Source organism: Lepisma saccharinum, chromosome 12 (assembly GCF_977018435.1).
Source record: "Lepisma saccharinum chromosome 12, izLepSacc3.1, whole genome shotgun sequence".
Taxonomy (NCBI): domain Eukaryota; kingdom Metazoa; phylum Arthropoda; class Insecta; order Zygentoma; family Lepismatidae; genus Lepisma; species Lepisma saccharinum.
Genome location: NC_139240.1, coordinates 44,017,572 through 44,032,578, shown reverse-complemented (window position 1 = coordinate 44,032,578; position 15,007 = coordinate 44,017,572). Strand labels below are relative to the sequence as shown.

The window sequence follows — 15,007 nt, the reverse complement described above, 5'->3', positions numbered from 1 at the left end:
TAAGTTCGAAATGCCTAAGTTTGAAATATATACTACAATTTGAAAAGCATTCTTCAAATACAAATGAAATAAATTGTGATTATCTTGATGCAAAAATATTTTATTGACTTTCCATTGATGTAAGAAAAAAAAACCATTGTTGAATCATCAGAAGGTTGTTGCAATTGAAACAAAAACACAGGCACTGGTTAAATCACCGGACTGGTTTTCCAGCCTGAAGGAAATAAACATGCAGTAGACTGATTGCTCCACTTTCGAGGAAAGAAGACAAACGACCAGTCTTCCGGAATGGATCTTAAAGAAAAGCACTGAAAAACCGCGAATGTAAGGAAATATTTTTAAACTGGCAGAATCTGAATCTGAATTGAATGGAATTGTTGTTTTAAGTCAACGTATGCACAGAATGGCTAATCGGGACTGGATCTACAATTTAAGGTGGGATCCGAATGTGCCTCCACCGGGTATCGAACCCGGAACCCCTTAATTACAAGGCAACGACGCTACAATTGCGCCATCAGGGAGGCCACAATCTCAATCTGGTTATCGAATTTGTATATTATTATTATAAGCACTGATCAATACACAAGCTGGTAAAACAAAAGAAAAAAAGATACATTGGTTCAATTTTCATAAAGAATGTTCCAATCTGAAGAAAACAAGTAGTGGCTAAATCGCAAAATAAATGATTTTTCAATTCGATTTTTAAAACTTATTGGGTAAATTGTCAGAATGAAAATTTAAATCCGAGCAAAACAAGTAATATAAATTATCAGAACAGTACTAATCCAATACCAAAAAAAATCGTTGATTGCTATCGTCAGAACGGACATTACATTCTGAATGAAACAAGCCGTGGTTAAATCTTTCAACACGATACATAAATAAAAATGAACAAAACACTGGTTAAACCACAAGTATGCTCTTCCAATTTGATATAAAAAAATCAATGATTAAATCATTAGCATAGATATTCCAATCTGAACAAAAGAAACAGTACTTAAACAATCCAAATTGTTGTTAAAAGTCTTTAAACTGTTTTTATTGGAATCGTGGAAATCCAAGCATTGCTTGTAATAAATGTTTCCCAACGATTCTTTCAACTACCACACCCAAAGCACTCCGCCAGTCGTTCTTATGCACTAACAAAGCCACGGTATGTTAAAGACTGGTGATTCCGGATTCCCAACGAATCAAACTGACCTATTAAAGAACCTGCGACAGCCCGCTTTGACACACATTGTTGTATACGCATGGAAGTGCACTTAACAATTACAAAAAATGCAAGGACAACATTTGTTCCTTTTACACTGGGATTTCCTGTGAAGAAGTGGGAAATACGGCAGCGGGAAAAGCTCATTAAGCGAGACAACGTAACAGCAGTAAAATTAAAGCAACAGGTTAGGTCGGGTCATTACGTGGATTTTTCTTGTTATAAGTTTCCTTGTGCTAGAGAAATGGAATTACAAAGTGCGTAGAAACTAAGGATCTTCCTTTTATGGATATTTCTCTACACGTGCACGTACAAGAATTCAAAGTCCCTCAGTTTATGTGTAGCGAATAGCTTTTCATGTTTTTAAGAAATTGGCTCCTATAACAACTAGTGATTTTCACGAAAATCACATAATTGTGATTTTTATCACGGTGATTAATGAATCACAGTCACGTTTGATTTATTATGAACATCAAACTGTGATTGTCAAATAAACAGATTTTAAATTTAGATATATCAAGACAAATCACCAGATCTTGTTTAGAATATAAATTTTGACAGCATACGATTCCAGGTCTCGGGTTAGAATCCCGGCCTGGGTGTTCTTTGTAAACGACACTTCATCAATTTCGTCACATCTTCATTCATCCTCATCTTCGCGATTAGCCAAAAGTGGCAGAAATACGAAGTAAAATTAACCAAATCAATCAAGCATAGTGTTCTAGTGATTTAACTGTTACCTCATTGTAGGTGCATTGTAATGGCAACAGAAGCAGTAATAATCAAAAAAATCGCATACATCACCGAAACCCCAAATAGAAACTACACACGAACCACTTAAAATCACGGAAATCAGTATTTCAAGGCGTCTATTGAGACCATTGTAACTTAACTTGATTACAGAAATCACAGTGACAATCAATTAGTAATCACAGTTTAACCTGTGACCGACAAATCACAGTTTCCCAATCACTAACTACAACGGAACATTTAATCAGTGTTTCAATCATCCTATAGCCAGCCTCTGTGGCGTGCTGGTTAGCGAATCGCGCTTCGATGAATCGTACCTACATCCAGTTACAATAATAAGAAGCAGGCAAACTACAATTTTGAGAACTCTAGGAATTAAGGAACTGCTCCACCTATTTCTAGAACTCTGTATGCCACAATATATCAACGTTATCGACCAACTCTTATTCAGAACCCTCACCCACAATACACATGTATATCGATCCGTTATAGATGGAAAAAGGAAAATGCTACATACTCTTAAGATCTTGGTGGTGATTTTCTTGCTCCATGAACGCACAAGTAACGAATAACAGCCACTTACCTTTCACCCCTTGCTGAACTATTACCTTGCAGTTTAATATAGTTACAGGACGCAATTTGGCCAACTTACCTACAAAGAAAGAAACATATTATTAGTACAAACTTCCACCGTAAGTTTAACATACTATCCTACAAGATAACAGTACAAAAATGTGTCTCTTCTTAATGTTAAGAAATTAATCAGCTGGTGGTTGTTATATCCTGCAATATTCACAATGTACTTAGAACCGACAGTAAAATATAAAGCCCCCCTCCCTCCGGTGAAATTCCTGGATCCCATTCTGTTTCCGATAGCGATAGGCCACATCATGTAAAGTAGTATTGATATCTCAGCACTGCTCCACATTTCTTACAGTCAGTGGTGTTAAGAGTAAAAATAGCGCAGTGGCTAACGCTGTAGCCTTGTAATTAAGGGGTCTCAAGTTCGATTGGGTGATGTCCCAATTCAGGAACTATGAAGAAAGTTGCCAATTCAGGGATTACGTGAGTCGAGCGCACGGTATTTGGAGCGCACAAAGAAGAGAAGCCATTTATCGAGCGCACGTGACGGTCACAAAACTGAGTCACCCTGTATATCCAAGGTGCAGGCAAGGAGGAGATTGGAATTTGTAAAGTGGGTAGTGAGAAAGTCGTGATTCAGAGCGCATTGGTTTTGTGTAGTTTTTTTAAAAAAAAAATTGAAGTAAACACCACTTAAGCGGCCCAAATACTAACGTGTAAATACGGACGTAAATCCGCTGCTTAATTTTACAAGAGTAATCTGGTCTTCTGCTCGACGGAACCGTGTTGGCCGTCAACTTACGTTTAGGTTTAGCAAAGGAGTACAAAGAAAACTAGAAGATTATGAAAACATGTAGGTTGTGTAATGCTTTGGCGCTGATACCTTCAGAAAAAGTCGACGAAGCCTTGCTCGGGATTATGGAGAGCGCACCACAGGATCTAAAATTAACAAAATTCCTGGACTATTTTGTGGAGCAGTGGTTGAACGACGTGAATATACCAATAAATGTATGGAATGTTTCCGGCCAAAGACACCGGGCAAATAATCCGGTTGAAGGATGGTACAACAAGTTCAACAGGATCGTTGGAGCACCGAATCCGAACGTTTACCTACCCTTCCAGAAAATGAATGAAGAAGTGGAAGAGATAAGCGGCAGGATAATGGCTCAAGACTTGGCATTCAAAGCAGGAAGAGGAGACGCAAGTACATTGAAACGGAAAGATGCATACAAGGCATTCTAGAAAAAAAAAATAACACTGTGTATTAGAATAATAATAATAATAAAAAAAGAGTCCAGTCCCAAGTCTGGAAAAAAGTGTGAGAGAAGGTTGACATTTAATCATAAAGGTAGAAAAATGTGTCCGATATACTGTCGTTTAAAGGTCATTCAGGGAGTGTGCGCTCAATGTACGAAATCTCCTTTGTGCGGTCGAAGTACGTGCGCTCATCGCACGACACCAATTCAAGAACTAATATGAAATGCTTTAAGTAGAGTCCCGATGGCTAGAAACCGCAAAGGATAGGCGGTGTGAGCCACTATAAAGCAAGCAAGCTCCCAACTCAGGAAGCGCTGCCTCGGGAGGAAAGGGGAAGAGGTAAGGACCGGTTTTGAGAGGTTCTTATCGTTACTGCAAATTACCCACAAATACCCCATATCCATTTGCAGAAAAAGCACTGTACTTTACGAGGAGTTTCTTCTTTTCTCTAATATATTATGAGTATATTGCAGATCATTTGCTTGTAGGTTAAGTTAGGAGTTACACGGGTATGCGTAATGTCAACTATTTCAAACGTCAATTCATCCTTCCCGAAGTAATTAATAGGACGTCCTGAATTGGGAAGACATTATACTGAAATATCCAACTGGTAGAGACCAGTTCCATAAATAGTACTGTTTTCATTTGTCCATAGTTCAGAGTTGGGAAGTCCTGAAAAAGGCACTTTACAGCGGGAGCCGGATACTGTATAAAGTCTAGCTTCAGTCCCGATTAGCCCTATAGCAACATAAAGTAAATCTAAAGCAAAATAATAAAAAAACTTAAATGACAAAATGGCCCAATGATAATTTGCAGGTACTCAATGCGGGTCTCCCAGTTGGCGTATTGGTAACGTCATTGCCTTGTAATCAGGGGTTCCCCTGGTTCGTATCCGATGGATCCAAGTTAAAACTATAGGTCCAGTCCCGATTAGCCTATCTATGCACAAAATTGGACTTAAAATATTACTACTCCAGTCACTGACGTACGCAGGATTCTCTTTTCGGGAGGGGCTGGAATTGTAAAGATGGGCAGCACATAGTCTCTTTCTAAGGGACGCCATACACAAGAAGATATATTATTTATATATATATATGTATTTTTTTTAAAAAAAAATCGCTCTCAAAAATGGCAATCGGAGGTAATTTTAAGGGGGGGTATCTTTACGACCGTAGTTTTTACTGTTTTTATTTGAATATTTTATTTTTCTTAAAATTTCGGGAGTCTCCCCGATAGCGCAGTGGTAGCGTTGTTGCCTTGTAATTAAGGGGTCCCGGGTTCGATACCCGTGGGAGGCACATGGCACAGTGGTTCGGATCCCACTCTAAACTGTAGGTTCAGTCCCGATTAGCCTTTCTGTGCATAAAGTGGACTTAAAACAACAACTCTGCGTACGTCAGTGACTCCAGTACTCAATGCGTAGAACAAGGGGATAGTTTCGTCAACATTTTCAGCGCACGTTCGAACAAGGAAGGGCTGGTTGGTTCGCAAGTGTCTGAATGGGTAAAAAAAATGGAAAGGGGGGAGGGGCTGAACAAAGTAGTATTGCGATCACGAATGCGAAGTGACGCATTGGTTTGGTCACGTCCGACTATCAGTAGAGCTCACTCAACTCTTGAGGGAGACGATGTGAACGACCTACGCGTGTGACCCTTGTGCTGGGATAGGTCAAGTGGGGGAAACCGCGTGGACGTGCCAGCCTCCGTGACGCAGTGGCCAGAGCGACACGCTACGGAGCCGAGTTGATTCTCATTCGATTTGATTTAATGTCGTTTAGTTACAACTTCTGGCTAATCGCGAAGACCATGATGGCTGATATGAATTGATTGAGTTGGTGTTTTAAGTCCACTCTATGCACATTAAGGCTAATCGGGACTGGACCTACAGTTTAAACTGGGATCCGAACCACTATTTACCTCCGTACAAGTACATTTGTATTTGGTACAGAGTCTGAAGAAGACCTTGCTAGAAGGTTGAAACGTTAAGTTTAGTTTATGTTTTATAATAAAATAAATTACTGCCTTGGTCAGCATATTGAGTTTCTCATGGAGATTGGTATGGAGCCAAGTTCGAACCGTGGGTACATCACCTCCTACATCTCTCATTCTCGTGGTCGTGATTAACCCAAGAAGTATTAGAAAAGTCATCAGTCATCACTGCCCGAGCGAACTGTGATTTTTCTGTCACCGGTGATTCATTTCCGATTGATGATAAAGCGCTGTGGTTTTCTTAGTTCTTTTCTCTTTTTTCAAGATTTTATTTGTATCTTGAAACGCTTCAATACACATTTCTAATATAAAAAGCAGCTTCTTCTAAAAGTATGTGAGGCAAAGTCACATCTTCCACGCTCTTCCCTTGTACAGTCACTACCAATAAAAGTGGGACAATACGGCGATGACCGAAGTTTCATACCATATCTTCAATAGAGAGTTAGGCAACACACTTAACATATTTCAGAGAATCCATTATCAGGATTTATGTGTCCTATTTTTATTGCCGGCGAGTGTATAGCCAGAAAAATAGTTTTGTTAAAGACTGAGCATGCTGAAATTCATGCAACTTAACTCCTATCTTTTAAAAAAAAAAACTACCTTGCATCGTGTATTGCCTCGTAATTTTTGGCAACTGTAACTGAAAACAAAAAAAAAATAGTAGCAATTACTAAATGTGGTGAGTTTGACTAAATTCTTTGGCAACTCCAAGCAAATGTACTTGATACTGGTGAACAATTATTAACAAATATTATTATAAATAATTGTTTGGTTGAAACTGTTCCAGTTTCTCAAAACCGATACCTCCATTTGACGTCATTTCACGCCAACCAATGAACGTTCACTCTCAACGCTCGACCCGCCTGTATGCACCCTCCTTGATGCCGAAGGAAGCGCTTATCGCGTTTCTTCCTCCTGGTTTTCTCCCTGAAGGTGGATGACGTAATTCTTCGCGGATTCGACCAGACAATCGCATTGACGGATGATGCATCGTTAAGAGGATTCGCTAGCCAAAGCCCCTTTTCAAAACCGCCAACGTAGTTCCCCTTACGTCATTTTCCTACCCGCAGGCCGTTCCCAACCACCAATGGAAGCATTCCCATTCTAAGACACCACCTGGGCAGAGTTAAAGGGTTTGTGACAGTGTTGCCAACAAAGAGATCAAAATGTTACCAAAACTCAGGCAGAAAAAAATGCTCCAAGTAAAAACTGAAATTGCTCGTGTTGTTGTGGATAGCATAAGTCATTGTTCTCGGTTCCAATCTTGGTCAAGGCATGAAAGTTTCTTTGTCGCTGTTCACTCATCCATTTAATCAATTCGGAATTCATCTTATCGCCGTGATTAGCCTTGAGGGGTAGAGAACGATTTAAACAAGTGCAAATAAAATGTTCTAGAAATATATATGTATAATTGTAAGTCAATACAAATCCAAAGCACACTCACATACGGTGTCCAAACTTTCAACGTGGATAAATGTATATATGTAGGTCCATTCTTATCTGTAGCTTTGACCTTGAATGAGTGGTGCTAGTGTCGAGTGTGGTGAGGAAACGCAGCTCATAACTGTTTTATCTGTGTGTGTGTGTACGAGAAAAAATATGCTGACTTTGAATGTCTTAAATAACGGCGATTACTAATACTACTTAAATAATAGTAATGACGTAGTCTCCTTGTTATCAAAGAGTTCCCCACTCGATACCCAGTGGACATTCGGATCCCACTTCAAACTGTAGGTCCAGTCCCGATTAACCTATCTCAAACTCAATTCTTGTTCCTGTAAATATTTCATTGTAGAGTAAATTAATTTGCCGACGTCCCCCTTGGCGTAGTGAGGGTACGTATCTAGAAATATATTTCGGAGGGGAGGGAGGTGGGGTGAACCAGGCCCGTAGCCAAAATTTTATTTCTGAGGGGGCTCATCTCTTATCAGCAGCCGCCATCTCAAGGGGAAAGTTTGGGTAGGGGCAGAAGCCCCGAAGATTAATTTCACAGTATATTACAACTTATTATACAGCTGTTTAATCGTGCTACGGAAGAAAAATACCGGTAATTACCACTATACACTATATACATTACATATTTGTAGGATTTCTGGAGGGGGGCTTCAGCTCCATAAGCCCTCCACCTTTCGAATCAAATGACTCAAAAATAATAATATAAAATTAATACAATTACGTTATAATTATATTAAATTAAATAAATACTAACTGAAATGTATAAATTAATTAATATTATATTGTTATTATTACACGAATAAGAACAAAGATGGTGTAAGAATAGAGCTATAACAGTACATATTTATTACTTGTAGTTAAGATCGGCATAGTTTGTAAAGAAACAAGAAATTTCAAATTGATTAAGAATTGAATATTTATTGAATAACAAAAAAGGATGTTAGATCGAGTTGGCGAAAAGTAAAGCTCGTGATTAATATTTCATGGATATTATCATAAATCATACTGTGAAAGCCTAAATCTTTGGTGTTGTCTTTCAAAGCCGTAAGATCCCAATATAATCCTTGCATTCCAATAAATACAGATGAAATTAACTATCTATTATAGAACACATGCTAATGTTATTTAATTTTAGTACTTTGCTAAATCTTTCGGAGGGGTCCGGACCCCTGAACCCCCTAAATATGTCCTTGGTGTAGTGGTAACGTTGTCGCCTTGTAATCAGGGGATTCCGAGTTCAATACCCGGCGGAGACACCTAGTGGTTCGGATCCCACTTTAAACTGTAGGTCCAGTCCCAGTTAGTGGTAAGCACAACGCGCTAAGACGCGAGTGATCCCGGGTTCGAATCCCGGCCTGTTATTAAGTGTCCATTCATCAATTTCATCAAATCATGACTCATCCCCATCTTCGCTATTAGCCAAAAGCGAAGTAAAATAAAACGAATTAATCAATCAATTAATTAACAGTTAGTCAAATCAATATAGTAATTTGGCACAATTTCGGGGGGGCTAGGGTGAGCACATGACGCCAGTGATGAAGTTGCCCGTAATAGTCAGGTGCCTAACGCCTGGCCCGCCGCGGCACCAAAACACCGGTCCCTAGCCAACCCAGTTCCCGAGATACAGACGGGGTCCTCACCGAGACCGACTTACCTAACGGAGAGCACGCCGCATTTTCTCATCTGGATTACGTCCTCCGGGCCGCTCCGATGTCCGACGAACGTGTACACTGTCATTGTCCTCTGTAGGCGACGATTACGAACACTGCTACCCTTGGGACGCGGCTGTAAATGAGCATTTGGAAATAAACACGCGAGACGGTCACCGAGAACACCATCGCCCTCTGCCCGTCGCGGAGGGAAAGCCTGACGCCAGATGGAGCTGCTAGCTGACCAACGGCCGACAGCCACACTGGCGCGCTTGCGAATAAGGCCGAAACGCCCGCCTCTTCCTCTACGCTCACGGTGTAAGCGAAGACAAAAGAAAGTTGCAGTTCTCATTATCTCGAGTTTTGATAGTCGCCACGGGTCCTTTTTCCTGTTTCTCTCTCAGCTTGTGTGTCTAAATCTACATGTTTCCACATCTATATCCCTTTCTATTTATCTCAGCGCCACTACTGCTTCCCCAGAGAAAGAACTGCCTCCTACCCCCCCTTCCCCACGAGTTATTTTAGAAAGAAAAATATAATTTGACCACGGGCGGCTTATTGGCCCCTTTTGATTAGCGCCAATACCTTACTTCTGTTCATATAAGCGTTTGTATTTGTATTTTTAAATCCACTCTATGCACAGAAAGGCTAATCGGAACTTGGCCTACACTTTAAAGTGGGACTACCATGTGCCTCCACCGAGTGCGTGGCTTATTTTAAAAAGAGCTGGATTTATTCTTTGCAAGAATTAATTGATGTTACTGCTGCATAACATAATAAGTACATTGCAAAATCATGTACGAATTTAAGCTAAGACATTACTGTTACTTTCATGTCAATTATGTATGCATTAAATAAGCACATGCATACTACAATAGACGTGCTCTTTAACAGAAAATTGGGCTATTAATTTTCGTCATAAAAACCGTAAATATACAACATGGCTCTGTTTTTTATTGCAGAAAGATGGAAGGTAGGGTGACCAGGGTAGATAGAGGGAGTAAGATGGAAATTAGGGAGGGGCAAAACTCCACAACCCCCGGGTGAAAATTTTATCTTGAGCCTTGTATCATATACAATGTCATCAACATATTCAGGTATGGTCCTCAGTTTTCAATTTCCTTCTCTGCATCAATATTTCTCTCTTTCTTCACATCTGTATCTCCATTGCTAATTTCCCTATTAACAAGGACGTATTTAGGGGGTCCAAGGGGTCCGGACCCCTCCGAAAGACTTATTAATTACAAAAATTAAATAATGAAAATAATTAAATAACTAAAATTAAATAATGAAAATATACTTGTTCTTTCATCGATGTTTATTTGTTTCCGCTAAACTTATTGGAAGCCAAGGATTATATTGTAATCATTTGAATGACAGTTGCAAAGTAGATTTATGCAAGATTTATTACTGCTTACAACGTAACATTCATAAAATCTCAACAGGAACTTTACTTTTCGTTAACTGGATCTAACAACCTTTTCTTTACATTTAATAAATATTCAGCTCTTTATTTATTTGACATTAATTTCCTTGCCAGGGCAGTTTTCATTGTACAAATTTTGCCGACCTTAGCTATAGGTAAGCTAGATAATGAATATGTGCTCTTATATCACTATTCTCATACCGTCCATTTACCTATTCATGTAATAAAAATATATTAATTAATTTGAATATTTTAATTAATACTATTTTAATTAATTTAATTATATTTGTTTAAACATTTTTATTATTTTGAGACACTTGTCTCGCCCCCCCTAAACGAAACATACTTCTAGATACGTGCCTGCCTATTAATGATCTTATTCGTCCCTCTCTCTTCATTTCTCCTTCCTATTTCCTTTCTCTCTCTCTTTCTCCATATCTGTATCTCTCTTTCCCCATTAAGGGTCTCACCCGTGCCTCTCTCTTTTCATCAATATCTTGCTTTGTCTCTTACTCTTGCCTTTTCCTAAGTATCGCACGCGTTCCTTCCTCTCTCTCTCTCTCTCTCTCTCTCTCTCTCTCTCTCCGAATCTCTCATTCTTTCACTTCGCCTAACCCTCTCTCTCTCTCTCTCTCTCTCTCTCTCTGCATCTCTCATTCTTTCACTTCGCCTACCCCCCTCTCTCTCTGCATATCTCTCTCTCTCTCTCTCTCTCTCTCTCTCTCTCTCTCTCTCTGCATCTCTCATTCTTTCACTTCGCCTACCCCCCTCTCTCTCTGCATCTCTCTCTCTCTCTCTCTGTATCTCTCATTCTTTCACTTCGCCTTCCCCCCCTCTCTCTCTCTCTCTCTCTCTCTCTCTCTCTCTCTCTCTCTCTCTCTCTGCATCTCTCTTTCTCTTTCTCTCTGTATCTCTCATTCTTTCACTTCGCCTACACCCCCCCTCTCTCTCTGCATCCCTCTCTCTCTTTCTCTCTGCATCTCTCATTCTTTCACTTCGCCTACCCCCCTCTCTCTAGCTCTCTCTCTGCATCTCTCATTCTTTCACTTCGCCTACCCCCCTCTCTCACCCTCTCTCTCTGCATCTCTCTCTCTCTCTCTCTCTCTCTCTCTCTCTCTCTCTCTCTCTCTCTCTGCATCTCTCATTCTTTCACTTCGTCTACCCTGTCTCTCTCTCGCTCTCTCTCTCTCTCACACACACCAATACACTCCTTATTTCTCTGCATCTCCCTATCTCCTGTATCTGCACTGCCTCTCTCTCCATATCACTTCCTTTATGAACTTTGCCACGAGGAAGTGAAGCCAGTTTACTAAAGATAGGAATGAAGGGTGTACAAGATAATTTTTTGTATAATGAAAACCATAGGAAGCAATGACCGTCTGTTGCTCAGGAGACATGATGAGACAAAACAGGAAAAACAATACGCGAGATAACAGACAAAAGGATTTATTTTTACAGCGCATAGCTGAACAATAGCAAGAGATTGCAGTCAGATTAAGAATAAATAAATTAAAAAGTTTAAGGTTCACTTTATGCAGGGGTGCCCATCCCCTCCCGATGGTAGCAAAAGTGACTTGGGACCAGCTAAAGTTAAGATAATTTACTAAGGAAATATGTCTTGAAGATTCGGAAAAAAAACAACAACTCTGAAACTGTTTATATTATGGAAAACGTTTCTCCTAAAAAGGAGAACACACAGAATATCCACTTCCACTACTTAACTCCATTTCTACACTTCTGTACTTCCTAGTCGTTTCTTTTTTTTGGGGGGGAGGGTGTTTGTGACTTAATCGGTTACGTATTCATTGAATTTTCTGTGCATTTGCTTGTGATGCAATTATTTCGGATTTCAATCTTGTCTCGCCTTATATATATGTATATATTAGCTATATACAGTGAATTATACTTATGTCCAGGAGTAGACAAAAATAATTCAGGCACCAGCCCCTTTTTCTTTCTCAGGTACCAGTATTTCTTTTATTTTTACAAATACAAGCTAAGGAAGCCATGAATTCAATTAATTTAAACAATGAAAGTAATCTAACACTCTAATTTATTAATTAATACAAGATTGGATAAAAAGTAATTAATTTTTGCGCCGAAATGGCCTTGCTTGCGCGTCCCTTAACTTTCTTCCGCATCCCCTTCAGCACCTCCTACGTTCAACTGAAAACACTAGCATTAATATGTAATATTATTAGGCCAGTCAACAAGGGATGATTTTGGGGTCCAACAAGGAAAAAAATTAGGGAAAGCTGGAACAAATATTATTATCTTCATAAAAGGGTTCTTGACAACATACTAATTTTGCACCCCTCTACCACCCCGGATTTGGCCGCCATCTTGGAAAAATGGCGCCCAAAATCAGTTTCTTGAACGTATCTCGCTTTCTGTCATAACCTCTTTTGCTATAAAATACTTTCCAAGCGAGATATTTGCAAAAACTGATTTTGGGCGCAATTTTTCCAAGATAGCGGCCAAATCCGGGGTGGTAGAGGGGTGCAAAATTAGTATGTTGTTAAGAACCCTTTTTTGAAGATAAAATTTGTTCCAGCTTTCCCTATTTTTTTCCTTATTGGACCCTCTTATTGACTGGTCTATATGTCATGTCGTCATATTGAGCGCCGAATGTTAGATACTGAAGTAAGACCGTTATTTTTGTATGCAACAGGCAAGCACTGAAAGAGATGCCGATACGATATATATACATACTTTGCTGTACTGGCGGCAACCTCTATAAAGATCAGCGACTTTTTTTTCCCTTTCCTCAGCATTGTTGTTATGGATTTTTTCTTCTCTTGCTTCTTCAAGTGGTTTGTCCGTGGTTTTTGATAACTGCCTATAGCTTAATGTGAGTTATGTTCTTTTTCTTTTTTTCATTGTTGATAAACGGTTTATTTTTCGCCTGCTTGTTCTTTTTCGCACTGGAGCAAGAATTTCAGCTGCTTTCAAGGTATCACCAGGTCGTACTCGAGAAATTATTTAATGCGAGTTGTAACATGAAGGGTAGTTTTCTTCTTAATACGTTCTATGTATTTGTTCCACGTAACATGTCTAGTAAACGTACCATTTCAAGCTTTCTCAAAAACTGTTGGGAAGAGGCCCAATGTTCACGAAGAAAGTTTACAGTTCGTTGTTGGGGATAGTGCGGCAGAAGGGATTTTAAAGATGACACAGTTGCTGTGCTCTTCGCGTTTTGTCTTCTGGCAGACGGAAGGTATAATGTACTATGTATTTTGTACCTCCATTGGTTAAATTGAAAAGCTTCAAAAATTGTATTTTTGAGAGTAGGATGATTTTATTTATTATTTCACTACATAGTTCAATAAGAATTTGAATTTTGAATTTGAATTTGAATTTAAAATTTTTGGTGCGTCAGCACTAAGGCTATTTTGCACCCGTCACATTATACGGGGTCCAGCCCCTTATCGTTACACATAACAACTCTAACGTTGCATAACTAAAATCATAAAATCTTCTGACTTTCGTTAAAAGCTGAGGCTGTAAAGGAGCACTCAGCACAAATAAGGGCAAAACACAGAACACACAAAATTATACTGGCCATGGGGCCAGTCGCCAGTGCCTCGTTAGTCTGCAGTCCAGGGTGTGTTAGTGGAAGTGAGGTTGACTATTGGGTGCACTACGTGGAAGGAGCACCCCTTACACCCCTATAAGACTGCAAAGTGTATCTGAATGTTTATACTGTATGAACACTTTAGACTTAATACATTAATACATATCATCATGGACGTCCAGGGGGACAGCAGGGGGGCACAGAATCCCTGGGAAATGAATGTCAATCTAAAGTTATATATTTCACACATATATTTTAATTTGTCAGTAATTTATGTTAATCAGTGGCGGCGATTAGGGATGCAGTTGCCCCCCCCCCTTTTTGCTATTTTTTCCCCAGCACCATGCTAAACTTTATTTACCAAGGGAAAGTAAACTGCCCTTGCACCGCTCTCCCCAGTTTTGAAAGGTTGAATGCGTGTCTCATTTTTTCCTTATTTTCAGAATCGCACCCCCTCAGCACCCCTAAATAAATAATCCTGGCGTCGCCGCTGGGTCCCGGGCTTGATACCCAGTGGAGGCATATACGTAGATGTTCTGATCCTCTTTAAACTGTAGGTTTAGCCTATCTGTGCACAAAGTGGACTTAAAAACTCAAACTAAAGAAGGCTCAACTGGTAACAGCATGAATAACTGTGCAATTCATTCTAATATATAGCCGATTCTACCATATAGCGGCATATTTTTAAAATTCGGGTAGCAACACTGCCAAAACTTGTAGTCACGTGTTTATTATTCTGTTTTAACGATGCATGTGATACAGAAAACACAAAAACAGTAAAAAAAAAACACTACTGTACTAGTTATTTAAACAAAAGGTAATGGAAATTTCGTAAGCAAACTCGAAATATTTAAAAGGAAAGACAAAACTAGAACTTCATTAAAAAAAATTCAGACACCTTGTGAAAACATTCAGTGCTTTCCTTCATCCCAGCCGCCCGCAAACAGAAATGCAACAAAACACAACAATACGTTTACGTGCACAGCAACAATACAATTTACTACAATTAATCTTTCGGATTAACCGCGGTTGAAAACTTGAAATCGAAAAACGTCAACTGGTGCATTAGACACGAAATGCATTTCACTCGCACGTGATGCAGCGATTACCCTC

The 15,007-nt window shown here is 39.4% G+C and overlaps 1 protein-coding gene across 4 annotated transcripts in view; it reads right to left on the bottom strand.

The window, feature by feature from the left end:
- The window catches only part of E23 (ABC transporter G family member E23), a 354,223-nt gene that overhangs the window by 107,079 nt on the left and 232,137 nt on the right, over nucleotides 1–15,007 (bottom strand). The window contains exon 1 of one of the 4 annotated variants that reach the window (XM_083132233.1): nucleotides 8,900–9,125. The exons of 2 other annotated variants lie outside the window; for them this stretch is intronic. In XM_083132233.1, the coding sequence (XP_082988359.1) occupies nucleotides 8,900–8,982 (83 nt within the window). In that variant the 5' untranslated portion in view covers nucleotides 8,983–9,125. Of the gene's footprint in view, nucleotides 1–2,543; nucleotides 2,613–8,899; nucleotides 9,126–15,007 lie in introns of those variants that run through there. One more of the 4 variants, XM_083132236.1, reaches the window with a different exon arrangement.